A 26,701-nucleotide genomic window follows, 5' to 3' on the forward strand; every position below is an offset into this window, starting at 1 on the left:
TAGTTTCAGTGCGGCGGGCCCAGCAAGTCCAGTGGCTGCGCTCCGGTGCCGCGGCGCCGAGGCCGAGGCGGAAGTGGGGCGGCCACCCCCGGGGTCGAGGGCGCGGGGTCAGCGGTCGCGGGGCGCCAACCAGGGGCGCAGGGCTCAGGAAGTGCGCGTGCGCGGCGATAGGCCCCAGGGGAGGAGGCAGGGCAAGGCCAGGCGAGGTGGCCAGTGGTCTGGGCATCCTGCCTGGAAGATGCACAAGAGGAAGGGCCCCCCGGGGCCCCCCGGCCGAGGTGCCGCCGCCGCCCGCCAGGTGAGTCTATACCCCACGGCCCCGCCTAGAGAACCGTTCTCACCCCTATCACAGGTTCAGAGGAGGGCCCCACCCACCAGGGGAACCGATCACCACCCCCAGGTGAGCCCCGGTCCCCGCCTTCCAGATGAGGTTCTGCCCCCAAAGTGGGGCCTAGTGGCCCCGGCTCCGCAGCTCCTCAGCTCTTGGCGCCCCGCCCTGGGCTCAGAGCCACCTGTTGCCGAAGCCTCTCCAGTTTGGGAGGGGAAGGCCTGGGACCTGAGATAAGGATAGTTAATGTACTCCTGGTTTGGACACTCATGGAACCTCGCATCAGCCAGGCCAAGTCAGACTTTCTATCCCCACTGTACAGATGAGGACACTGAGGCCCAGAGAGGTGAAGACAGCTTCCCAAGGTCATAGGGATTAACAGCTTGGCCAGGGCTAAGTGCAAAATCCAGAGCGGCTGCCATGAGCCCACGGGACTGTGTCTGGTCGTCCTTTTCCCTCTTCCGTTTCCTCTGCCCCAGGCACCTGGAAGGTTTGATTTTTCTTAGCTTTGGTGGAAGGAGCTCAGGCCATAGTTTAGTGCCCGGGTATTAGAATCTGGCCAACCTGGAGTTCCCTGCTGGCCTCTGCATGTTGGACACTCAGCTTCACAGCTCTTACACCTGTTTCCTCGTCTGTAAAATGGAGGCCCTAAGAGTCCCTATGTCACAGCACAGTTGTGAAAATTCACTGGAATAGTTTATGGAAAGTGCTAGAACCTAACACTCAATAAGCGTAACTTATTTTGTTTAATGTTTATTTATTTTGGGGAGACAGAGAGACACAGTGGGGGAGGGGCATAGAGAGAAGGAGACACAGAATCTGAAGCAGGCTCCAGGCTCTGAGCTGTCAGCACAGAGCCTGATGCGGGACTCGAACCCACAAAGTGCGGGATCATGACCTGGGCCGAAGTCAGACACTCAACCGACTGAGCCAATACGCGTAACTTATTACTGTTGAAAGGAGCCATACGTAGTAGCCAGTATTTGCCCATTCTGACCGACAGAAAAGGCCATTTTGTGTAGTTCAGTGTAATATCATCACATCACGATTGGTCATTAGCTGGGACAGGATAGGAAGACAGGTCTGTTACACAATGAAAACCCCGCTTTCAGTTTCTATGTTGTCCGGGCTGCTGTTTGCTCTTGATAACTCCAGGCTTCCTGCGTGGCCCCCTCTGCTGAGTATGCTGGAAGGAAAAGCCCAGGTGTACCGAGTGGCTTAGCTTTGGGCAGGGTGTAGGGCCTGTCTTTCCCACTGAACTCAGTCAGCAGCACATTGTGGGTGTGGGCTCGGAGCAGGGAGCAGGGTCTTTCTGCCTGCCCTTTGCCCCAGGTTGATCTAGGCCAGAGGGCCTGGCCCATCTTGGAACACCTGTTGCATTCTCAACCCATTCCAGCCTCCTGGCACTTCCCTGGGGAAATTACTTTCCCTCCGAGACCTGGGTTTCCTTCCTGAGGGAAACCTGGGTCTGTCCTGGTTGCCTCTGGACAGGTGGGGTGCATTCCAAAGTCTGACTGGACCCTTACTGTTCCCTCAGCTGGGCCTGCTGGTTGACCTCTCCCCAGACGGCCTTATGATCCCCGAGGACGGAGTTAACGATGAGGAACTGGAGGCCGAGTTCTTGGCCTTGGTGGGGGGCCAGCCCCAAGTCCTGGAGAAGCTCAAAGGCAAAGGTGAGACTCTCAACACACCCCTGAACATTCTCTGAGCACCTGCTGTGGGCAGGACTCAGCCCTGGGCCCTGGGGAGAAGGGGGAAAGGAGACAGAGAAGGTCTCTGCCCTCCTAGAACCCGCAGCCTGGGTTAAGAGGTTAAGCGATCAACTCTGGACCCAGAGTGAGGGTTCAAATCCCAGTTGTGCTGCTTACTGGCTGTGTTACTGATGAGTCCCAGCACCTGTGTGGACTTCGGTTTCCCCGTCTGTAAAATGGGAATAATAACTGCCCTTAGTCACAGTAGTTCATCTTCTCGTGTGTGTAAAGTACTTCACACAGGGTCTCACATTTCCTCCAACACGCTGTCCCATGATCAGGTTGGGGTGAGGGAAGCACAGAGGGATGGGGGAGACCTGTGAGCTGGGGCCAGGTGCCCGCAAGAGACACCCACAATAAGGATGGTCAGCAGAAGAGCTAAAAAGTACGGCTGGGAGGCCCAGCGCATGCAAAGCCCTCCCCCCTCCCCCCGTGGGAGGTGACAGGGTCAGCAACAGTGCAGTGGGGTTTGGGGCTGGAGCTCCAAGGGGAGACGGAACCTTTATACTTGTTAGCTAATTCAGTCCACTCTCATTATTAACGGATTCCATATTTGTGAATTCACCAACGGGCTAAATTTTATTGGTAACACCAAAATCAATAGTCGGGGAGGTTTGGCAATTCCTTGCGGGCGTGCACAGAGCTGCAGAAAGTTTGAGTCGCTCACCTTATGCAGTCCCAGCTGAGAGAGAGCAAGATGACCGTCGGCCTTCTTGTCTCAGGGCTTCAAGTAAACACGGGTCCTTCTCACAGTCTGTGTAAGGCTGCATTTTGCTCATTTTGGCACTCTTTGTGGGTACTCTTTGTGTGGTACATTTTGCTGTTCAGAATGGCACTAAAGTGTGGCGCTTAGAGCTGTCTCGTGTCTTTAAGGGCAAGAAGTTTGTGATGCGTCTTATGGAGGAAATACGCTAGCAGATAAGCTTCATTCAAACACGAGTAGCCTTGAGTTCAATGTTAACAAACCAACAACATATATTTAAAAAGGTATAGTTAGATAGAGGCACACATTGAACAAGATTATGCATCGGCTGGTTGACGAAACTGTGCCCAGAGGCTCATGGGATCCTAACCTTGTATTTCCTCTAGGGGCAGTGGTCCAGTACTTGCTAAGTCAGTGTTGAAGGCACGTTTATAGGACGTAGGTAACGCAAATAATGAGAATAATTCGAATGACAAAGTGCTGATGATGTGCTTTTCTAGAACCTCATTTACCTTGAGTCCTCACAATGCGTGTGTGAGGGAGAAACTTGCCCTCGTCTAATAGGTGGGAAGACTGAGGCCCAGGGAGGTCACGTGACTTGCCCAGGGCTCCACAGTAAGAAAGCTGCAGAGCCAGGGTTGGAAGTCCGGCTTGATAAGCACGAGAGGAGGCCGGCAGGATTAGCGGGATCATACCTGGTGGGCCCAAGGGCAGTAGGGTGCCATGGAAGGGCCAGTAGGGGGGCATGCTGCCCTATTCTTTAGGGCCATGGGTAACTGGGACAGGAGGCTGGGGACACTTTTTTTTTATTAATGTTTATTTATTTTTGAGAGAGAGAGGGAGACAGAGCATGAGTGGGGGGGGGGGCAGAGAGAGAGGGAGACACAGAATCCGAAGCAGGCTCCAGGCTCTGGGCTGGCAGCACAGAGCCGGACGTGGGGCTCGAACCCGCCAATCGCGAGATCATGACCTGAGCTGAAGTCGGCCGCCCAATTGACTGAGCCACCCAGGCGCCCCATGGGGACTCTTGAAGGATCCCAGTCCATCTGGGGCCTGTCACTGCCACCAGGTCCCCTGCCCATGGAGGCCATTGAGAAGATGGCGAGCCTGTGCATGAGAGACCCGGATGAGGAGGAAGGTACCGACGACGAGGAGGATGTGGAGGCTGACGACGACCTGCTGGTGAGCACCCAGGGCAGGGCAGGGGGCCACCCATGCTGTCATTGCCCCGTGCAGCAGGCCCTCATGCCTGGCCAATGGCCATGTGTCCCTGCAGGCAGAACTAAATGTGGTCCTTGGGGAGGAGCAGAAGTCTCTGGAGTCCCACCCTCCTGTGGCTCAGGTATAGCCCGACAACCTGCTCCCCGTAGTGCAGGGTTCAAGGCCCTCCCTTGCCCCTCAGCCATGTTACCTTGGGCAGGTGACATGACACCTCTGAGACCCAGTTCCCTGCACCCGGAACAATGATGATGATTTCTTCCTGGGGGGGGATGGGGGAGGTGGCGGGGACAGCTGGCCCCCGGGGCACCATGCCTGGCGTGTGATAGGCACTCGCCCAGGGAAGCCCTTGGGGAGAGCCCAAGTGGGGTCACCACCCAGACTATGCCCCGGTCCCTCCTGCAGCCCAAAGCCGCAGCCCCCAGCCCCGGGGTGGAGGCCACCTTGCAGGAGAGGCTGGCTCTCTACCAGAGGGCGATCGAAAGCGCTAGGCAAGCTGGAGGTGGAGCCAAGATGCGGCGCTACGACCGGGGGCTTAAGGTGAGCGGGCGGGCGGGTGACGGGAGGGCTCTGGCACCCTACCGCCGGCCCACTGCACCCAGCTGTCAGGCTCCTCGGAAACCCATTTCACACCTTCTCTCAGACGCTTGAAAACCTGTTGGCCTCGGTCCGGAAAGGTAACGCCATCGACGAAGGGGACATCCCACCGCCCGTGGCAGTGGGGAAGGGTCCGGCAGCCACCCCCAGCCACACGCCCGCACCCTCCCAGCCGGCCTCCACCACGAGCCAGCCAGCCCCGGAGCCCAGGGTCACGGTAGAAGGCCCGCCTTCCTCTGCCCCAGCCTCATCCATAGGCTTGGCTAAGCCCCAGCTTCCGCCAGGTAGGCCGGGGGCAGGGCTGGGCTGACATGGGATGTTGCAGGCGTGGGATTTACTCAGCACTTGGCCATTCTGTGGGGGTGCAGGCCCTGCACTGACTGTCAGATATCCTTAACGCCCCTCGCCTCCCCAGGTCCTCATGTCTCTGGAGTTCACGAATGCCGTTTTTTGTACGTGTGGTGGTTTAATACGTACAACATGACATTGGCCCTTTGAACCCTTTTTCGGTATGCAATTGAGTAGCACGTTCACCATGTGGTGCACCGGTCTCCTCTGTTTCCAAGACTGTTTCATCGAACAAAAACTCTCTTCCCGCGAAACACTAGCTCCCCATTTCTGCTCCCCCGGCCCCTGACAGCCGCCATCCATGCTTTATGAGTCTGCGTCTCCCGGACACGTCACGTAAGTGGGACGACACACGAGTTGTCCTTTGGTGCCAGCTTCTTTCACTTAGTGTCACCTTGCAGCATGCGTCGGAGTCCCTTTTGAGGGCTAACGCGTAAGAGCTATAAGTGGATAATTCCCCAGCCCTCAGCATGTCTGTCTTCTAAAACTGACCTGCGGGCTTATGAGTTCAAGCCCCACGTCAGGCTCTGTGCTGACAGCTCGGAGCCTGGAGCCTGCTTTGGATTCTGTGTCTCCCTCTCTCTCTGCTCCTCCCCCACTCACACTCTGTCTCTGTCTCTCTGTCTCTCTGTCTCTCTCTCAAAAATAAACATTAAAGAAAACAAACAAACCCTCACCTGCGGGAGGTTTTCCTTCCCAACCTCTCCCTCTCCGGTGGCCTTCCTCCCACTACCCGAAAGGAGTGCCTGCCTCTGTCCCTTCTAGAATATCAACACAGGCACTGCCCCAGGGGCAAACGCTCCCCAAACATACGAAGAGACACTTAAAACTGGGCTGGCCCGGTTGAGAAAGCAAACACCAGGTCTAAATCTTTCCACAGCCCGGCTGGTTTCTAAGCTATTGTTTTGGCAAAGTTCAGGGAAGGTTGTTGGAAATCGTCACCCGAAATGCTCAGCCAAAATCACCAAAGCTTTTTTCACGATGGGGTTTTGGCATACGACTTGGGTAGGGTCCAGGGAAGCCCGCAACATGGTGATAACAGGACCCCGTGTCTTCCCGTCTATTTGTTGGTATGAAGCAGGTTTCCTGGTGCTTTGAAAAAGAAAAAAGGGAAGTTGGGAAACAATGAACAGGGAAACGGAGTTAATTGGTAGAAGGCGGACCCAGCCCCAGCCCTGTCAGCAAGAGGTGCCAGTGCGATAAAATTGTGCTCTTGGCGTATAAAAATTCTTTATCAAAAAGCCTGATATATTTAGGCTTTGTTCAGTGCTATGCTAATAATACCAATGATTCAACCTGGAAGAATGTTTTCGCTGCCCCCCCCCCCCCCCCACCAAGAGGGAGCACAAGCAGGGGAGGGGCAGAGGGAAAGAGAGAATCTTAAGCTGTTAGTGTGGCCTGGATCTCACAACCCTGGGATAATGAGCTGAGCCCACATCAAGAGTCAGATGGGCGCTCAACTGACTCAGCCACTCAGGTGCCCCCGGAAGGACATTTTCTTGACTCCGAGAGACTCACTGTGATAGGAGATAAAACCGATCAAATGTCAACGCTCTTTTGCTTCCACTCACAGATACCTTTTCAGGCAAATACACCTGAACTTAAAGCTGTAGGTGCAGTTGTCAGTCTGAAAAAGTACGATGCATGTAGCTTGCCAGGCGTTTCTAGGATTTATGGACCCCGGTGGTTGTAAGTGCAATAGCCCTTTGTTTTTTTATGTCAAAAATTGCACCAGTTGCCCTAAATTTAATGATACTTCTCCTGAAAACCTATCGAATGTGTCATTTAATACTGTAATTAGCATACTGTTTAAAAAAGCAATTTAGGGGGGCCTGGGTGGCTCAGTCGCTTGAGTGTCCGACATTGGCTCAGGTCACGATCTCGCGGTCCGTGAGTTCAGGCCCCACGTCGGGCTCTGGGCTGACGGCTCGGAGCCTGGAACCTGCTTCGGATTCTGTGTCTCCCTCTCTCTGCCCCTCCCCCACTCACACTCTGTCTCTCTCTCTCTCTCAAAAATGAATAGACGTTAAAAATTTTTTAAAAAAAGCAGTTTAACTCTCCATTTCCTCACTTTGCCAGTGAACCTCATAGATGGATTTTGGTTGCACAAATATACCATAGGGTGGTCAGGAAAAGACTTTTAACAGGGCACCTGGGTGGCTTAGTCAGTTGAGCGTCGGGCTCTTGATTTTGGCTTGTGTCATGATCCCCAAGTCGTGGGACTGAGCCCCTCGTTGGGCTCTGCGCTGAGGGTGGAGCCTGCTTGGGATTCTCTCTCTGCCTCTGCCCCTCCCCCACTCATACTCTCTCTCCCCCCACCCAGTATGAAAAAAAAAAAAAGAAAAGGCAGCTTTAAACTGAGCAGGCCCCCTGTTTCTTTGATAAACACAGTGTAGCACTGTATTTCTCTTCCTCGTGGCTTTCCTAGCATCATTTCTTACAGCTTCGTTTATTATAAGAACAGCATATAACGCGCATAACGTACGAAACATGTCGATCGTTTGTCTTTATTGGTGATGCCCGCGGTCAACAACAAGCTATGAGTAGTCAAATTTGGGGGGAGTCCAAAGTAGATTTCCAACTGCATGGCGGGGGCAGGGGGTGTTGGTGCCCCTGACACCCTCATTGTTCAAGGGTCAACTGTACTTGATGTACTGAATTGTACACTTAAAAAGGGTTAAGAGGGTAAATTTCATGTGTATTTTGCCGCAATTAAAGAAAACAAGGGGCACCACCAGCTCATTCGGTAAAGCGTGTGACTCTTGATCTCGGGGTCATGAGTTCGAGGCCCACAGTTGGCATAGAGCTTGCAAAAAAATAAAAAATAAAAATAAGTGAATACTGGTGAGGTTCAAATCACCATGGTAGTTAAAGTACATTAGATTAAAAAACGTTAAAAAAATTTTTAACGTTTATTTATTTTTAAGAGAGAGAGAGAGAGTACAAGTGAGGGAGGGGCAGAGAGAGAGACAGGGAGACACAGAATCCAAAGCAGGCTCCAGGCTCTGAGCTGTCAGCACAGAGCCCGATGCAGGGCTCGAACCCACAGACCGTGAGATCATGACCTGAGCTAAAGTCGGACACTTAACTGACTGAGCCACCCAGGCGCCCTTAAAGTACATTAAGTTTTAAAGAGTGATGTGATAGTTCTGTTTTGTGAATGTCAGTATTTGCACGACACTGGGAATGACAACTGTGGCCACTTTTTAAAGTTAAGATGAGGGCCGCCTGGGTGGCTCAGTCGGTTAAGCGTCCGACTTCGGTGCAGGTTATGACCTCACAGTTCGAGGGTTCAAGCCCCACGTCGGGCTCTGTGGTGACAGCTCGGAGCCTGGAGCCTGCTGCGGATTCTGTCTCTTTCTCAGGTCCCGGGGTAGAGTCCCCGCCACACCATCTTGGGGAGACGGCATGGCCTCTCAGCCTCGGTGCTCACATCTGTAGGTCAGGCCTAAGGAACAGGCTTCGTTGTGACGGTTAAACAGAGGCGGTTCGTACGCTGTTCCCCCTTCCAGGTCCCTGCAGCCCTGACCTCCTGGCCCAGTTGCAGAGCCGCCAGCGCGAATATAAGTTGGCCGCCCTCCACGCCAAGCAGCAGGGAGATACTGCGACTGCTGCCAGACGTTTCCGTGTGGCCAAGGTGCGTCCAGACCGGTGGGAGAAGACACGACGCTTCCGACTTTGCGTGGTGGCAAAGAACAGGAGCGCTGTGGTCACACGGACCCCAGTTTGACTCCTGACCCTTAGTCACTCTGTACGTGTAGTTTTCCGTATCTCTTAAAGCCCCGGTTTACCCTGCCTGTGAAATGGGCGTCAGTATTGGAAGGGGCTTAAGCAAGATGCTGCAGAGGAATGGACAGAGGCTCCCCACAGGGTCCTGGCCCCCGACCGCAGCCTCTTCCCCTCGTCTCCTTTCTCTCAGAGCTTCGATGCCATCTTGGAGGCCCTGAGCCGGGGGGAGCCTGTGGACCTGTCCCGCCTGCCACCTCCCCCTGGTGAGGACCCCACCACCCTGCCCAGCCTCCGGGACTTGGTGCTGCCACCCTCTCTGGTCACCTGGGGACCCCCTCAGACCACACCAGCGTGGGGTAGGGGGTCCCCAAGCAAGCCCCTCACTGGACTGGACCTCTCTGCCCTCAGACCAGCTGCCCCCAGAGCCACCCTCGCCGTCACCGCAGCCTCCGGCTCCCAGCACGGTGCCCTCCACGCCAGGTAGGCTCTTGGAACCCTGTGTGGTGGGCAGGCCAGGGCGACAAGTCTCTCCTTCCCAAGACTCTTAACCCTGCCCCTCTGCTCCCCCTCGGCCCCTGTCTGGCCCAGAGGTTCCCCCACCTCCACGGACTCTCCTGGAGGCACTGGAGCAGCGGATGGAGCGATACCACGTGGCCGCGGCCCAGGCCAAGACCAAAGGGGACCAGCGGAAGGCTCGCATGCATGAGCGCATCGTCAAGGTGTGTGGGGGCCCAGTGGGCAGGCAGGCGGCGCCCGGAGGCCTTGCCCAGGTAGCCCTAATCCTGTGTCCGCTACAGCAATACCAAGATGCCATCCGAGCCCACAAGGCGGGCCGAACGGTAGATGTGGCCGAGCTGCCGGTGCCCCCAGGTAGGCACAGCCCCCTCCCCTGCCCCTCCTGGCCTCTGAGCCTCCGTAGGTGCTATTCCTCCTGACCGCACAGGCCCAGGGAGCTGTGTGCTCCGCATTCGGGAATTCTGCAAACTTGTTAGATAATTGGTACCTTACGGTTGGGTCCCAATCGGAGTGTTTGTACCACGGAAATCGGCAGACGCTAAAAATCAGGGGGTTTTACTTGGAGAGCCTGTTCACCAGCCCACCATCGTCTGTGTGATTTCCTCCATTTCTTCTGTGTTCGACTCCTCCTTTCGCATCAGCTCTCGGCCTTACACTCTACTCAGCCTTCCATCAGCCTCCCAGTGGGTTGGGGGCCTCCTCTGGGTTCTCAGAGCTGCCCGCGCACCCCCGGGAGAGCAATTATTCCTCAACACCTTGGTCCCCTGGGAATCCCTCCAGGCCTGTGACCGCCTCTTGTGCCTGGTGGCCCGCCTCACCCCGTGCTTGCCTGTTGGCGTCTGGTCAAGGCCCGGGGTCAGGTGAGAGGCAGCAGGAGATTAGGTTGGAATAATCTGGCATCTACACAGAACCAGCAGCAGCTCCTTCCTGGATTCAAAGTACATCCAAAGCCCCGAGGCTCCTTAGGAAGGGGAGGAACCCACGTCTCCGCCATCGGGGCATGGGTCCCTCCCTCCTGACTGGGCCCTGACTGGCCGCCCAGGCTTTCCCCCCATCCAGGGCCTGGAGGCCACCGAGCCCACCCAGCAGAGCCTGGTGGGGGTCTTGGAGACCGCCATGAAGCTGGCTAACCAGGATGAAGGCGCAGAGGATGAAGAGGATGAGGAACCTAAGAAGGTGGGAGGGGCTGGGGTCTTGGGGTGAGACGGGAGTGGCAGCAAAGCCCTGACAGAGCCTGGGAAGAGCTGGCCTCCCTCCCGGCCTGGCCACTTCCTGGCTGTGCAGCCGTGGGCAAGCCATTTTGCTCTCTCATCCTGCCTCCTCATCTGTAAAGTGGGTACAGGGGCTGTCTTTGTCTCTGCAAAGATTCAGTGAGAATGAGACTATATGGGGCATTCGTTGCTGAGGAAACAGAAACTAAGACAGTCACCATTGTCAGTTTCGGGCCCCGGCCCCTTGGGGAGTGGAACCATTGCGAGTGCTGGGAGAGCTCTGATTCCCTCCCTGTCTGTCAGCAGCCCACCAGCCCTCCGGCCCCCACGGCCCAGCCCAAGGCCCCACCCTCAAGGGCACCCCAATCAGGCTCCACCCCAGCAGCCAAAACAGCCCCCAAGGGCGCATCCGCCAGAGGTAGGTATGCCCTCCCTTCCTGGGCTGCCTGTTGCTTGGCTGTGGGCCAGGCCGCATCCACAGACCCCCCTGTACCCACAGCCCAGCAGCAACTGGCCTTCCTGGAGGGCCGCAAGAAGCAGCTCCTACAGGCCGCACTGAGAGCCAAGCAGAAGAATGACGTGGAGGGTGCCAAAATGCACCTGCGCCAGGCCAAGGGGCTGGAGCCCATGCTGGAGGCCTCGCGCAATGGGCTGCCTGTGGATATCGCCAAGGTGAACCCTCTAGGCCTGCTGGACCTCCCCAGGCACCCCCTGTTGGGCTGTGGCCACTTAGCAGCCATGTAACTTGGAGTATATTAGTCAGGATCCAGGTTAAGCTTCTGTAACAGATAAGTACCCCCCCGACTCAGTGGCTGAAAGAAGACAGATATGTTTCTCGCATGGAATACTCAGGGCAGTCTGGGCTCTGGAGAAGACAGAGCCCTCCAGGGCCCAGGTTCCTTCCATCTTGTTGCTCTGTCACACCTCGGAAGGTCATCTTTGTCCACGTGCCCAGAGTGGACTGATGCCCTTCCTGCATTCAGTCCGTGGGAAGCAGTGAGAGAGAAAGAAAGGGCAAGGCAAGCAGTTCCATTTAAAGCAAGTGACATGGAATGCCATCACTTCTCACCTTCCACTGGCCGCAGCTGAATCCCATGGCGGTACCCGGCTGCAAGGGATGCTGGGACACGTAGTACCTGGGCTGTGTGCCACTTTGGGAGGGACCATCCACTTCTCTCTGAGCACCACTTTTCTCCTCGGGGAAGAAGAGAGACCAGGGCTGGGGCAAAGCAGTGGTCCAGGAAGGCCTGTCCAAGAAGGGGTGACATTTCCACGCGCGGGCCTGTTTGTTGCTAACCAGCAGGCCCCTCCCCATGAGGCTTGTCTTCTCTAGGTGCCACCCGCCCCCGTCAACAAAGACGACTTCTCTCTGGTCCAGCGGCCTGGCCCAGGTCTGTCTCAGGAGTCTGCCCGGCGCTACGGTGAACTCACCAAGCTCATAAGGCAGCAGCATGAGGTGAGGTGGGCCCCTGGCCCAGATCAGCAGGCCTCAGGGTCATGGCCCCCCGCCCCTCCCCTCACTGCCTTCTGCTCTTCAGATGTGCCTGAACCACTCTAACCAGTTCACCCACCTGGGCAACATTGCCGAAACCAGCAAGTAAGTACCTCTGCCAGACGTCTGTACCCCCATCCCATCCCCGGGACCAGGGACCTGAACAGGGCTCTCTTGCCGGCAGATTTGAGAAATTGGCAGAGGACTGTAAGCGGAGCATGGAGATTCTGAAGCAGGCATTCGCCCGAGGTCTCCCCACGCCCACTGCCCGCTTTGAGCAGAGAACCTTCAGCGTCATCAAGTAAGGCCCTGATGCCCCTTGGCCCAGATGCCCCTTTGGAGAGGGGTTTGCACTCCCCAGAAGCCAGCAGAGGACTTGCCTCTGGGGGAGAGTTGGGTTGCGCGGTGAAAGCACAGTATATGCAAGGGTCCTGAGGCAGGCGTGAGGTGCAAGTGAAAGATGGTGTTGGGGAGTTGCCAGTGACACATTGAGAAATGGGGAAGACCGAGTGAGTGCAGAGATGTGCCTTGTCCCAAGGCCCGGGCGAGCCCTCAGCGTGGTTGTTGTTGGTCCTGCTCCTCTTAAGCCTTCCCACACCGTGGGGAATTGGGATCATTTCCCCACTTACACATGGGGTTAGGCACAGCCACTGCAACAACCTAGGATACCCCACACCCCTTACCTTGGCTCTCCCACATCTGCCCAGCCTGGCTCCCCATCACCTCGTCCCCACCCACTGTCCCCACGTTGCTTGCCTCCTGCCACACAGGCCTGTTTTTGGTCCCTCAGACAAACCAAGCATGTTCATCCTCAGGGCCTTTGCACTGGCTCTTTCCTCTGCACAGACCCTCTTCCCCAGGTCTCCGTGTAGTAGCGCCTTCTTGGCATCCAGAATCACCTATGATGTCGCCTCCCTTGAGGGGCCCTCTTTGACCACTCCCGTCTACAACAGCCCATCCTGAGCATGCTCCACACTCTTCCCCTATTTTAATTTTCTGCAGAATTGCTTTGTTTCCTCTGTTTATATATGCATTGGTCTTCTCTTCACTCAGCTAGCTTGGGCTCCATGAGCACAGGGATGGGGTCTGTCTCACTATATCCCCATCAGTGAGGACACCAGCAGGCACATAGTAGGGGCTGCAGAAATATTGCTCTTTTAAATTTGTTAAGATGTTTATTTATTTTTGAAAGAGAGAGAGAGAGAGAGAGGGACAGAGTGCCAGCGGGGGAGGGGCAGAGAGCGAGGGAGACACAGAATCTGAAGCAGGCTCCAGGCTCTGAGCTGTCAGCACCGAGCCTGACGTGGGGCTCGAACCCACGAACCCTGAGATCATGACCTGAAATCGGACTCTTGACCGACTGAGCCACCCAAGCGCCCCCCCAGAAGTACTGTTAAATGAAGGGAAGGTCCCCCAGCAGTGAAGCCACTGGCTGGCGCAGAGTGGGTCCCAGACTGAAGAAAAGTCTCGAAAATAAGCCATTGGCAGATCTGGACAAAGAATTCCAGTCTGTCCAGATCCTAAAACGAGCCCAGGAGCCCATATAGCTACAAAGGCCAGCATGGGGTGTGTTCCCTGGATCCACAAAGGGAAAAGAAGGCGGGCAGGCGTTGGGGCTGACGTGCCTCTGTCTCCCCACCTGCCCTCCCGGAAGGATCTTCCCTGACCTCAGCAGCAACGACATGCTCCTGTTCATCGTGAAGGGCATCAACTTGCCCACGCCCCCAGGTGAGGGGCGCCAGGCAGGGGTCAGGGCTGCGGGACTGCCTCCCTGCCCGGCTCTGACCCTTGTCTGCCCACAGGGCTGTCTCCCAGCGACCTGGATGTCTTTGTTCGGTTTGACTTCCCCTATCCCAACGTGGTATGTAGAGAGCCCAGGAGAGGAAAGATGGGCTCAAGCCTCATCCGAGGGAGTGGGTCGGCAGGGGTCCGAGGGCAGGCCCCAGCCCCTGAGCCTTCCTGCCTCCTATTTGATTTGGCTCTAGGAAGAAGCTCAGAAAGACAAGACCAGTGTGATTAAGAACACAGACTCCCCCGGTGAGCGGAGGAGGAGGGGGAGGAGGCCGTGGCTGCCGGGAGGCACCCCAGCCCCGTGCAGAGAGAACCTGAAACCATAGCCTGACCCCTCCCTCTTTCCTCCTGGGCCTGTCCTCATTCCCGGAGTAGAGTTCAAGGAGCAGTTCAAACTCTGCATCAACCGCAGCCACCGCGGCTTCCGAAGGGCCATCCAGACCAAAGGCATCAAATTTGAAGTGGTCCACAAGGGGTGAGCTGGGGGTGCAGGTGCTGGGCGGACTCTGGGGGAGGGGGAGCTGCCCTGGGCCAACCGTCCTGTCCCCCTCACGCACACAGGGGGCTGTTCAAGACGGACCGGGTGCTGGGCACAGCCCAGCTGAAGCTGGACGCCCTGGAGACCGCGTGTGAGGTCCGGGAGATCCTTGAGGTGAGATGTGGACATTTGCCCACAGGCTCTGGTGTGGCTGTGTCACTTGTTAACATTATTCAAAAGCTCCCTACAGGCCCTGGGCCTCCTAGGGGTCTCTTCTGCTGACCCAGCTTCTCCCCCAGGGATCCCAGACCTCCATACTACCCAGCCCTAAATATTCCCAGCACCCTGCTCCATTTTGACCAGTTGGCGTCTCAGCTCTATCTAGGGGCTCAGATTTTGGAAATTACCCTGGTTCTCTCTGATCCCGGCCCTGGGCCTCCAGCCATTGCCTGCTTCTCAGTAGCCTCCCCTCATTTCCACCCAGGTCCTGGATGGTCGCAGGCCCACCGGGGGGCGGCTGGAGGTGATGGTCCGGATTCGGGAGCCACTGACCGCCCAGCAGTTGGAGACCACAACTGAGAGGTGGCTGGTCATTGACCCCGTGCCAGCAGCTGCGCCCACGGTGAGACTCCTGCCCATCAGCAACCCCAGGGAGGGAGGCTTGGTTCAAGCGGGCCGGGAATCACAAGACTGGTTCTGTCCACTGAAGCAGGTTGCTGGGCCCAAAGGGAAGGCCCCTCCCGTACCCACCCCTTCGAGGGAGCCAGGGAACAGGTAGGTGGCTGGGTCAAGCCATGCTGGAGAGAAGTCCCTTCTTCCTGTTTCAGCCCCTCCTGGACAGTTTCCCATCAGGCACGAATTGTAGTGCATCCCTTCCCTGCTCCAAAACGTCTCCTGGCTCCCCGTCTCCTGAAACGTCCTGAAACTTCTCAGCCTGATTTTTAGGATCTTTTGTGATTGGACCATTATCAATATATCCAGTAGTCTCGTCTCACCCCACTTCCTCCTGTTCGTTCATGGTTATCTACACCTCGTTTTCACTGGCCTCTGGGCTTTTCTGTCTTCTGATGATGCCATGAGCCCCCCTACCCAGCACTTGCTCCCCACTCCCCTGCCCGGCTCTAACTCCTCTGGCTCCCAGCTTGGCTGCGTTCTTCCCTGGGAAACCTTCCCTGACCACCGGGCACGGCAGTTGCCTGAGTGTAGAGCCCTCAGCCCCACTAGGTCGTGGGCTCTGCAACACCAGGGTGGGCCTAGCTTATCTCCTGCTGTTCCCCAGCGCCCAGTGCGTCTGTGAGAATTAACGGGGTCAGGGTTGGGGGGTCCTTGCGGCCCTTCATCCCTCCCCAACTCCACAGATCGGCCCGGCCCCTGCACAGCCTCAGCGTGCTGGCCTTTGATCAAGAGCGTCTGGAGCGGAAGGTGGGTGCCTGCTTTGACAGGCTGGCTGGGGCAGGATTGGGGGTTCGGTAGGCCCCGGACAGGGCCGTCACAGTCCCCCACTCTGCACCCCCCAGATCCTGGCCCTGAGGCAGGCGCGGCGGCCGGTGCCCCCGGAGGTGGCCCAGCAGTACCAGGACATCATGCAACGCAGCCAGTGGCAGAGGGCGCAGCTGGAGCAGGGGGGCCCGGGCATCCGGAGGGGTAGGGTCTCGGGGATGGGCGCGTGGGGGAGGGGAGGGCAGGGCAGCAGCCCCCATCCTGACCCCTCCCCACCCTCAGAGTACGCGGCCCAGCTGGAGCGTCAGCTGCAGTTCTACACAGAGGCGGCCCGGCGCCTGGGCAACGACGGCAGCAGGGTGAGCCAGGCGAGGGCCGGGTGGGCGCTGGGGGGCCGGGGCTGCCCGCGGCTGCCCGCTGACCGCCTCTCGGCCCCCAGGAGGCTGCAAAGGAGGCACTCTACAGGCGGAACCTGGTGGAGAGTGAGGTGAGCGGCCGGGGTGTGTGAGCGGCCAGGCCGGGGGGTGTGGGGCACGGCTGTGGCCATGAGTACCCCCTCCCTGACCCTGGCGGCCTCCTCCTTAGCTGCAGCGGCTCCGCAGGTGAGGGGTCGGCCGGATGGGCGGCCCCTGGAGAGTGCCCAAGGCCCTGGCACCGGGAGGAGCTGACCAGGCCACAGCCGGAGGCCAGACAAGCAGACAATCAGCAGACCGTCAGCTCCAGATGGACATGTCCTCCGCCGGGTTCTTCCTGGCGGGGGGCCCCGAGGATGGCACCACCAGCCAGCCTGTGCCCCTTGCCCCGGCCTGGCTGGGTGGGCCCTGGAGAGTCCCGTTTGCACAGCCTGGGGTGTCTGGCCCCTGGCCTGCCCCAGAGGTGGGGGGGCAGCTAGGACCAAGCCCCGAGGGCCCCTGCAAGCACTTTACTTCCTATCCCTCCCCAGCCTTAACCCTGAAGCCCACCCACACCCCAAAGAAGCCACTGAGGTCAGCCAGAGCCCAGCTGGCTCCCCAGGGCTGACACAGGGAATAAACAGCCAGGGCCACGCCTGGCTCACTCTGTCCTGTTGATGTTTCTTGCCCCCGCCCTGTGGCCAGCTGGGTCTCTCCCACAGTCCCCCGGGGGTTGATGGCAAGGTGCCCATAAGAGGGGCAGGCCGTGGGGGGAGAGTGCCCGTGAAGGATGTGTTCGATTCGCACACTTGCTCCGGGGACGTGTGTGAGGGCTGTGGCCTGCTTGAGGGCGTCTGCCGTGCCGTGTGTTTCTGTAGCTGGTGGCCTTGGGTGTGTTCGGGTGTATACGTACGGTCAGCTGTCACGTGGTGGTTCTTGCTGACCCCTCGAAATCCAGCCCGGCCGCTCACTGGCCCCGGGACTTGGACCAGATTGCCTGACCCCCTTAGCATCCCACAGCGTCAGTTTCCTCACTTGGATGCTGGGATGGTGAGAGCCCCTCCTGCAAGGTGAAGGGCATCTGGCAGGTGGTGAGCACTTGACAGGGTTATTAGGCTTTATTGTTGCCGCCTCCACTTGTGCGGGGAGTGGGGACCGCGTCCGGCGGGGCTGGTGTGGTCTGCGTGCCTGGTGTGCGGGCTGCATGCTTGAGTCTCTCCCGGGGCTCCCTGTGTGTGGACGCAGTGCCCCTGTCCCCAGCTTCCTGGCCGGGCCTTTGAGGCCTGGGGGAGCCTGGCTGAGGCCCCGGATGGGCACCGTCTCCTCGGTCCGTGACCCAGTGGAGCCCCAGGGGTCTGGGCTACACTGCTGGACCCCTCCGGGCTCGGGGGCTCCCTGCCCGTGGCTGACGTGGAGTTGTGGGTGGCAGCCGGACCAGGACCTGCTCGGGGTTGCCCGCCGTATCCACCACACTCAGGTGCAGGAGGCCCAGGAAGGTGTCCGGTGCGATGCTGGTCATGTGAAGCCTGTTGGCCCTGTAACCGAGAGGCGGGCGTGAGGGTGGGTGCAAAGGAAGGGGGTGGGGGCACGACCGTCCTGGCCCACCCAGGCCTGCTGGAGCCCATCACAGCCCTTCAGGGCCCCCTGCCCCCAGGACTCGCTCTCCCCAGCCGCCTCCGGGGCACCTGAGAAAGAGGGCGCGCAGGCGGGGAGTGCTGAGGAAGGCTTCAGGACCCACGTGGCTGATGCGGTTGCCCTGCAGGTGCAGCTCCTCCAGGGCCTCGGGCAGGTCAGGGGGCACAAAGGACAGCTCGTTGTGGCTGAGGTCCAGCACCTGGGCAGAGATGATGCCACGGCGGCCCCGGGCCTTGAGCCCCAAACCTCTCTGCCCGGGCACTCCACACCAGCCTGGGCCTCCTCCCCTCAACCCCCTCCGCGTTGCCAAATTCCCTCCAGCCCCGACAGAGGTACAGGGAGTTCCTTCTGGGGCAGGCTGGGCTCTAGGTGCCGGGGTCCCAGACAGATGGGGACCTGCCTGCTGCGGGAGAGATCGAAGCAGTCGTTCGCGAGGATGGCACTTCCCTCACCGGGCACCCTCCCGACACCGTCTACTGACCAACCGCTTTCTCCCTAACTAGTGCGTCGGTGCCACGGGCCCGGAGCTGTGTCGCTCTGTGCCCACCTCTCCAGCGCCTAGGACAGCGCCTGCACCCCCAGATGCTCTAAACTCTGTGGAAGCAGCCGCGTTCAGGAGGAACCAGGGGGGCCGTGTTCCCCGGGGAGGCAGAGGGGCTGGTTGCCGAGGACCAGGTGGCAGGGACGGCCCGGCCCAAGGCCCGGAGGCCGGCTCTGCCTCACCCACCCCGGGTCCGTCTGCCGGGCTCTCTTTGAGGCATCTCGGGGCCTTGTGGGAAGACGCTGCAAGGCGTGGGGATGGAGGGGACGGAGGGGCGGTGGGGGCAGTGTGGCTGACCGGCCGGCGCCTGACCTGGAGGGCCTGGAGTTCGTGCCAGGTGCCGGGCCCGATGTCTCCGACCCGGAGCCGGTTGTGCGCCAGGCTGAGCTCCCGCAGTTGGTCCAGGCCGGCCAGCGGCTCCGGCTCGAGGGCCCGCAGCTGGTTGCGCTGCAGCCGCAGGGTGTGCAGGCCGCCGGGCAGGCCGCCGGGCAGCCGGGTCAGCAGGTTGCCGGCCAGGTCAAGGCTGCGCAGGGCACGCAGCGGGCGGAAGGCCCGGCGGTGCACGCGGGCGCTGACCAGGCGGTTGTAGGCCAGGTTGAGTTCGGCCAGGCCCGGTGTGCCAGCCAGGTCCCGGGCGCCCAGCGTGGTCACGTGGTTGTGGGGCAGCACCAGGGCCCGCAGGCGGCGCGGCAGCGCCAGGGGCACGCGGTCCAGCCCGTTGCCATAGAGATGCAGCGTGTGCAGGCCCCGCAGCGGCCGCAGCGCCCCTGCGGGCAGCCCCGTCGCCCCCAGCTGGTTGTGCTGCAGCAGGAGGTAGCGCAGGCCCCGCGCCCCGCGCAGCCGGGCCGCCTCCACCCCGCGGATGCGGTTGCGGCCCAGGTGCAGCACGGCCAGGGTGCGGGGCAGGCCCGCGGGCACCGAGGCTAGCCGGTTGTGGGACAGGTCCAGGTACTCGAGGTGGCGCAGCTTGCTGGTGGGAGAGAGGGCTGGCGTGGGGCTGGGTGCTGAGCGGGGGGTGTGGGGGGAGTGGGGGGGTGGGGGGGGTGGGGACAGGTGAACCTTGGGGGTGAGGGTTGAGGAGTGCTCCCGCGATAGAAGCCGGAGACCCCAACTTGGGGGTGGGCGAGTCGCGAGATCTGGGTGGGAGGGGCACCTGCTGAGATCAGGGCAGAGTCCGGCCCCCGGGGCTGGATGTGGAGGTGACCAGGACAGAGTTCTGGGTGCAAGTCTGCATGCGGCGGTGATGACGTTTGGATACTAGAACCCAGGCACAGAGGAGCTGGGAGCAAAAGGATGGCTGCTAGGTGCTCCGATGAGCCTGGTGCACAGCAGGTGCTCAGCAAATGAGGCCTCGGTTTGGGGGTCATACCCCGGAGGGGGCTGGAGGGTTGCTGGGGGTGGGGCTTGGACTCCGAACCTTCAACCCCTCCTGCCAGCAGGAGGCTGCACCTGTGTCCTCCCCTGTCTCAGGCCCCACCTGAAGGTGGTGGCATCCAGGCCGCTGTCCGTCAGCTGGTTGTGCTGGAGGTAGAGCTCCCGCAGGTGTGTCTGGCGGCTCAGTGCCCCTCGGGGCACCTTGGAGATGAGGTTGTTCTGGGAAAGGAGGAGACGGCGAGACCAGGGGTCGGGGGACAGACAGCAGCAGGGAGCTATGGAAGGCTCTTGAGTAAGGGAGTAGCAGGGAGCTAGCTTTGGCAACGCGGGTCCGAGAGCACCCGTGAGTGACCCGCGCCAGTGGGCAGGACTCGAAGATACTTGTGACTACTGGCATTCTCGGGAGGGGGGGCTCCCCCAGGAGAGAGGGAAAGGGGGCGGGTAGGGGGCTGGCAGGGTGGAGGAGGGGCACCTGCAGGTGGAGCCGCTCCAGCGAGGGTGGCAGACTGGGCGGCAAGTAGCTGAGCCGGTTGCTGGAGAGGCTGAGGATGACCACGGCTTCAGAGCCGTGGAAGGCGTCAGGGGGCAGGCCGGCGTTGCTCAGCTGGTTGTTGTGGAGGTACACGGACCTGAGGGGAGCCAGGCTCCGGCCACCAGCCTGCCCCCGGCCCTCCCACCGGTCCCCACTTCCGCCCCCGCCCCCTGCACCCCAGCGCGGCCTCCAGTGTGAGGATGCGCACGAGGGTGCGCACGCGTCCGCGCACTGTCTCCGCCTCGTGTCGCGGTTCTCCAGACGGCATCCAGGGTGTCCTGCCTCAGATCCGCCCCCCCCCCCCACCCCGCACCTCCCTCCCAGGGTAGGACTCTGCCCCTGCAGACCCTCAAGGGCAGGCTCATGATCCCCTCAGGCCTCCAGGGGTAGGGAGTGACCCCAGGCATATCTGAGGTCGGAGAGGTCCGGGCTGGGCCAGGGGCTACCTGAGCGCGGGCTTCTCCCCAAAGGTAAGCGGGAAGATCTCCGTCACTTGGTTGGCAGCCAGATCCGCAACTCGGAGGGAGCGGGGCAGAAACTGGGGGGCCACCGAGAGCTGTGGGGACACGGCCATGCTTGGTCAGGGAGCCCTGCCCTCCACCCCACCCCCGCCGTGCCCTCCGCGCTCTGCTGTATGTCCCTGCGGGCCAGGCCTCAGGGCCGGGGCAGGGGTCAGGTAGGGGTGCTCACCTTGTTGTGGGCCACGTAAATGTGCTGCAGCTGCGTGAGGGACTCAAAGGCCTCATCGGGCAGGCCTGGGAGCGGGATGGGCAGTGAGGGGACCCCCCCCCCCACCGCGGCCCCGGGGCCCCGGGAGGGGGCAGTGGGGGAGTCTGTGCTCCCAGCTGCCCCAGGGCTCTTGGCTGGCGACTGGCAGGGGCTCCTCCAGGCACCCTCCCACACGCCTCCCCACCCGTCCTCCAAAGCCACAGCCTGAGTTTCCATCCTGCTCAGCAAAGGGCAGTTCTGGGAACTACCGCAGAACTACCCACAGACCCAGCAGGGGAGGGAAGGGGCCGCCTCCCGAGGTCCCCTCACCCCTCACCCTCAGAAGAGATGAGATTGTTGTGGAGGTTGAGGGTCCGGAGGCTGCTGAGGCGTGACAGCTCATTGTAGGGGAGCTCCTGGAGCTGGTTGTTCTGGGGGGAGGATTCACACCCCTGAGCCCTCCGCAAGTGGCCGGAGCCCCGATTCCCAGCTCCCCATCGCCTTAAGCAAGTAAGCCTTGACACCCCTCACCCCCACACTTGATCCCCAAAGCCCCATTACCCTGCAACCAAAACAACCCCGTCACCACAAACAACCCTGTGATCGCCAAGATGTTGACCCCCCGACACCCCATCTGCCCCCATAATTGACCCCTGACACCCATCACCCTGACCCCAAACAACCCTATAAACCAAAAAGATGCTGTCTGACATTTCATCACCCCCACACCTGACCCACATGCTCCATCACTCTGACCGCCCCCAAAACCCGTAACTGCCAAGACATTGACCTTTTAACACCTCCGAACGCTCAGCCCCTCCTAAAAGTTCCAGTGTCTGTCCGCCCCCCGACCTGCCCTCGCCTCCAATGCCCAGACCCCGACGCTCTCACCCAGGCCAGCTTCCATCGCTGCCAAGACCTGCACGCCCAACGCCCCATCACCCCATCACCCTGAAACCCGGCACTTGGCGTGCTCACCCCGGCCCCCCCGGGGCCCCACCTGCAGGGAGAGGCGCTGAGCTGCCCGGGTGATGTTGTCCGGGAACACCTGAAGGTCCAGGCCATTGCAGTCCACTGTGTCTGCCCGGGGGCAGGAGCAGCGCTGGGGGCAGGCCCGGGGCGGGGGCTGCGAGCTCTCCCCCAGGTGGGGGAAGGCGGCGTCCTCCATGCCTGGGGCGGGTGGGGGGCCGCTGGGAGTAGAGGGACTGATGGGTCACGGTGGCCCCAGGCCCAGCACCAGGTCACCATGGCGACAGGAGCATCCCCGCGTGGGGCGGGGGGGGCAGGGGAGGGGGGAGCGGGCAGGCTCCCCTCCCTCCCCTGCCCTCCCGCCCCCACCCCACCTTACCATGGCCAGCCCCAGCTCTGCCGTCTCGCCTGGAATGCCGACCAGGGCTCCCTAATGGAAACCAGGCGGTCACCTCCTGGAGCCTCTTCCGCGGCCGCCACCGCCCCCCCATCTCTTGGCACAGGCCACCCTCCACCGGGCTTGTTCTCCCAGGGGCTGGGGGGTGGGGGTGGGGAGCTAGCCGGCCCACCCCCTTCCCCGCCCTGGGGAGGGTGGGAGGGCTGCCGGATGGGGTGGCGAGGACGGGCCAGCCCGTCCCCTCGGTCCCACCCCCACCAACCACCCCTGCTCAGCTTGCGTAACCTCGGCCAGCCTGGGCCGGGCCACAGGAGCATGGAATGCTTGGGGGAAAGCTAAGATTCGCCCTGTCTGGTATTTGGGCCAACCGCAGAAACAGGGGTGGGGGCAGAGGAGTGGAAGATGCTTCAGGCCACAGGAGGGTCCCCAAGGAACTGGGGCTGGCAGCAAGGGGTCAGGGCAGGCCTGGGCTCAGCCTGCCAGCCCAGACGCCAGCCTGGGGGCTCTCAGCCAGGCCTGCCATTTGGGCCCCTCCTCCTCCTCCCTGAATGGCCACAGCCGCAGCTGCCTGAAAGGAAATTACACGTATTGAAGCACGAGCCCGGTGGTTAAGGGTGGTTAAGGATATGCACTCAGCGCCAGCCTGCCTGGGCTTGAACCTGGGCTCTGGCACCTCTCTGGGCCTTGGTTCCCCACTCTGCAAAGTGGGGAGTGGTCTTCTCATCTCCCAGGAGTGGTATAAGGATTAAATGAGATAACGCATTTGAGGTGGGTGAGAAGGTTCCCGGCACATTCCTCGGCCTTTACACCAGAGCAGTAGCGTGGGGGAAGAAGCCAACCTCTGCCCCAGATCCCATCTCCCGGGATGCACCACTTACCCACAAGGTGTCTTCAGGCAAATCGTTTTCCTGCCCAAACCTCAGTTTTCCCACACGTAGGACAGAGATGACAGAATACCCTTCCTTCCTCAAAGGCAAAACCAGGTTTCGGACAGAAAATTCTAAGCACCACATCTGCCCCTTACAAGTCCTCAGCTCAGAAGTGGCCGAGCCGATGGGCTGTGTGAAGGGCATGAAGGAGGTTGAAGTTTGGGCGGGGGGAGGGAGGTTTTCCAGAAGCAGAGCTTGAGACAAGGATTGAGTGCATTTGTCTTGGACAAAGACGCTGTCGGGGAGCAGGGAAATGACAGAGGGAAGGAAAGAAGTAGTCAATGACGAGTCATCTCCGGGGTAATCAACTTGCCTAGAACTCGCCAGTTTTAGCACTCAAAACCCTGAGTCCCAGGAAACCCTTAGTCCTGGGCAAATTGGGACGGTTTGTCACGCTTGTCATCAAACAAGTTCCCACCAGAGGCATAGGGCTCGGTCCTGCTGGGGAGTGCTGGCAGATTTTGTAGGACACACGTCCTACCTGAGGGGTGAGGGAGCTGGGATATTGATTCTCCAACTCCCTCCCGCAGGCACTGGTTGAGGGCTGAGGCTGCAGGATCTGAGTTCCCTGGCACTTTGGGTAGAACAGCCCCCAGCCCTAAATAGATATAAATGCCTGATGGTGAGGCTTGGGGGCTCCTGGCAGGCTCCAGACATCACCTGCCAGGGAGAGTGGGAGGTTGAGCCACGGAGAGACGGCAGTACATCAGGGGAGTGGGAGGAAGGGACCAATGTGGGGGAATGACGGACAGAGAGGGTATCTGCATTGTTAATCCCCCTCCCACAAAGGAAGAAGCTTGGAGGTGATCATTTGCCCACATTTCCCAGGACGACGTGCACTCATGACAGGAGACACTCAGGGTCCCTCAGGGCTAGGGCAGGAGACAGGTCTGAGTTTCAGCCAGAAGAGAGAAACAGTCCTCAGCCCAAGATCTCCATGTGGAACCAGTGGCTGCTAGCTCGGAATGTCCTCGGTCTCCCCAGCAGAGTAATGGGACTAGCCTCACAGAGCTCAGTGGCAAAGGACAGAGAACCCAAACGAAACTAGCCGGTGCAAACGAGGGCATTTATTGACTCATGAACAGAAACATTCAGTGGACGTACCATTCAGGCATAGCTGGATCCAGCGGCTCAAATCACATCCTCGTTTGATCCTTGGCCTCTTAGCTCTCTCAGCAGGCTTCTCTGTCGAGTGCCAAGATATCCCCAGCGGCAACATGGGCACACTCTGAGCTTTACTCCAACTGAAAAGTCTCAAGTTTCAATCTCATTGGCCTCGCTTTGGTCACATGTCCGTCTGGAACCAGTCCCCGTGGCCAGAAGGATGGACCGCACTGACTAGCTAGGAACCTAATCACCGCTCTTGTAAATGACCTGCTGGCCTTATCTCCCTGCGACAAACTCCGTTTCCTCTACCTTGCACTGCCCTGCCCAGCCCTGCCCTGCCTTTCCTAGCCCTGCCCTGCCTGGTCCAGCCTTCCCCTACCCAGCAAAGAGTTCTGCAGGGACAGCACTGGAGGACTATGGTCCACGAATATAGGGCCCGGCATAATCAGCATTTATGACACCTTCATGGAATGCATGCGTGGAGGATGGTGTCTGTGTGTGTGGGAGAGGTTTGCATGGGGAGGCAGCGTTGGCTCTGATCTCAGAGTAGGGAGGACTGTAGGGTCATGGGGACAAGGGACAGTTGCAGGAACACTGTGGGCAGCTAGGGCAGCAATCTGGTCTCATTTTGCTTGCTGGGGCGTATGGGGAGGAGGTGGGGGTTGATGTTAAAGAGGGCAAGAGGATGATGAGAAATGTAGTCTCCCAATTAGAAAAGGAAAGGGGAAAAAAACAGGGTGGGCACCTGGGTATCGGTTGAGCGTCCGACTCTTGATTTCAGCTCAGGTCAGGATCCCAGGGTCGTGGGATCGAGCCCCATGTCAGGCTCCACATTGAGTGTGGAGCCTGCTTGGGATTCTCTCTCTTTCTCTATGTCTTTCTTCCCTGCTCACGATGACTCTTTCTCTTTCTCTTTCTCTCTCTCTCTCACATAAAAAAAAAAAAAAAAGAAAGAAAGAAGGAAAGGAAAGGAGGGGCCTTAAATCAGTACGTACTAATGATCCCAAGGCACGCCTTGGGCCTGCCCCTCATGCTCTGATGGCATTCAACCTCAAGACCCAGGCTAAGGCCAAACTTCTCAATCAGCCTTCATCTGGCTAATTAGCCCTTCAAGATCTGAGCCAAATTCATAAAATCACTGATACTTATCTGGGCCTATGGCTGCCTAAGATAAAGTGCCACATTTCCCAGCCTCCCTTGCAGCTGGGTACAACCATATGACTGTGTAAACAGAGGTGGTATGTGCCACTTTGAGGAAAAAGGAGTGCGTTTCTCCTCCCTACTGTTGGAATGTGGATGTGATGGCTGGAACTCCATCAGCCATCTTGGGCCATGACGTCAAGACCACTATTCTTGAATGGTGGAGGGACAAGATAGAAGCAACCTGGGTGTCACATACAATGGAAGGCCATCCCTGCAATGATGAGTGTTTTGATCACCTCCTACCCACCCTGTTGGTGAAGGAGGGGTCTGCTCTAAATGATACAAGATAGCCACGCACGTGACAGCCAACCCTGGATAGAAAAAACTGGTGTTGGTTTATTATGCACATATAATCACAGCCTGGAGGAGGGCAGGACACGGCATGCCACGTGGGGAGCCACATGGGGGTGGCGCACGTGGGAGCCAAGTCAAGAAACAGGGTCAAAACAACTAGAATAGTCACCAAATTCGCGATTAAAATTAGCATAGTTATTTAAGTTGTGGCCTCCAAAGTTTAGAATGAAAATTGCTTATTCATAACACAACATGCTCAAATTAGTGCAAATTTTGCAAGTAATCACCAAGAAGCTGGGATACATTTTTTTTTTTAAGTTTATTTGTTTTTGAGAGAGAGAGAGGCAGAGACAGAGTGCGAGCAGGGGAGGGGCCGAGAGAGAGAGGGAGACACAGAATCCGAAGCATGTTCCAGGCTCCACGCTGTCAGCACAGAGCCCGACGCGGGACTCGAACTCACCAACTGAGAGATCATGACCTGAGCCGAAGTCAGACGCTTAACTGGCTGAGCCACCCAGGCGCCCCTGGGATAAATTTTTTAATAAAGAAAAAAATGAAAAAGCAGGCGCTGTGGCAGGCAGGCTTTGTAGTGACAAAAGGGGGAGGTGACCTCTGGTTCCCATGAGGGGGTGTGATTGGCATGTTTGGATGATTTCTCAGGCTGCCAGGCAGGTGACCCATTAGGCGGAGGACCCGATGGGGTGCAGGTGGTCTGGCTGATAGAGGAGGTAGCTGGGTGGGGAGCCTCTCCCTCCGGATGGAGGACATGTCTGACAAAAGCAGGGAGACTCCTGGTTGGGCCTTCGGGGCCCTGTGAGGCTCAGAGATAGGAGAGGAGCCACGGCGTCTCAGGCTTTTCAAGACCCCGGCTCCAGCGGTCTCGAACGCGACGGAGAAACAGATGTCTCTCTTGGGTAGGCCACTGTTTCCCTTTTCCTCTCCTTCAAAAAAACAACATACTCTAAATCCTAATGGGGGCGCCTGGGTAGCTCAGTCGGTTAAGCCTCCTACTCTCGGT

The 26,701-nt window shown here is 59.2% G+C and overlaps 2 protein-coding genes across 4 annotated transcripts; one reads left to right on the forward strand and one right to left on the reverse strand.

Annotated features, from left to right (window-relative positions):
• The first annotated feature begins 16 nt into the window (after positions 1-16).
• CC2D1A (coiled-coil and C2 domain containing 1A) lies at positions 17-16,663 on the forward strand. Of its 3 annotated transcripts, none has more exons than XM_030301859.1 (29): positions 17-298; positions 1,866-2,001; positions 3,852-3,964; positions 4,059-4,124; positions 4,406-4,540; positions 4,644-4,881; positions 8,458-8,582; positions 8,865-8,937; positions 9,083-9,154; positions 9,263-9,393; positions 9,472-9,544; positions 10,233-10,366; positions 10,705-10,819; positions 10,901-11,073; positions 11,735-11,857; positions 11,940-11,998; positions 12,078-12,194; positions 13,548-13,621; positions 13,696-13,754; positions 13,879-13,930; positions 14,060-14,159; positions 14,246-14,336; positions 14,647-14,784; positions 14,872-14,936; positions 15,521-15,584; positions 15,680-15,806; positions 15,885-15,961; positions 16,042-16,089; positions 16,188-16,663. In XM_030301859.1, the coding sequence occupies exons 1-29, from the start codon at positions 239-241 to the stop codon at positions 16,206-16,208; spliced, it is 2,859 nt and encodes a 952-aa protein (XP_030157719.1). In that variant the 5' UTR covers positions 17-238; the 3' UTR covers positions 16,209-16,663. The 3 variants fall into 3 exon arrangements, with proteins under 3 accessions (XP_030157719.1, XP_030157733.1, XP_030157726.1); XM_030301873.1 differs by having other exon boundaries at positions 14,875-14,936; XM_030301866.1 differs by having other exon boundaries at positions 10,708-10,819.
• A 368-nt stretch (positions 16,664-17,031) lies between these two features.
• On the reverse strand, positions 17,032-22,032 carry PODNL1 (podocan like 1). Its single transcript, XM_030335480.1, has 10 exons — positions 22,022-22,032; positions 21,785-21,974; positions 21,122-21,215; positions 20,767-20,831; positions 20,523-20,632; positions 20,017-20,173; positions 19,648-19,763; positions 18,483-19,140; positions 17,680-17,828; positions 17,032-17,529 (listed from the first exon to the last, which is right to left on the reverse strand). Exons 1-10 carry the CDS (start codon positions 22,030-22,032, stop codon positions 17,355-17,357), a joined length of 1,725 nt encoding a protein of 574 aa, XP_030191340.1. The 3' UTR covers positions 17,032-17,354.
• Positions 22,033-26,701: the final 4,669 nt, after the last annotated feature.

This window comes from Lynx canadensis, chromosome A2 (genome assembly GCF_007474595.2).
Source record: "Lynx canadensis isolate LIC74 chromosome A2, mLynCan4.pri.v2, whole genome shotgun sequence".
Classification (NCBI taxonomy): Eukaryota; Metazoa; Chordata; class Mammalia; order Carnivora; family Felidae; genus Lynx; species Lynx canadensis.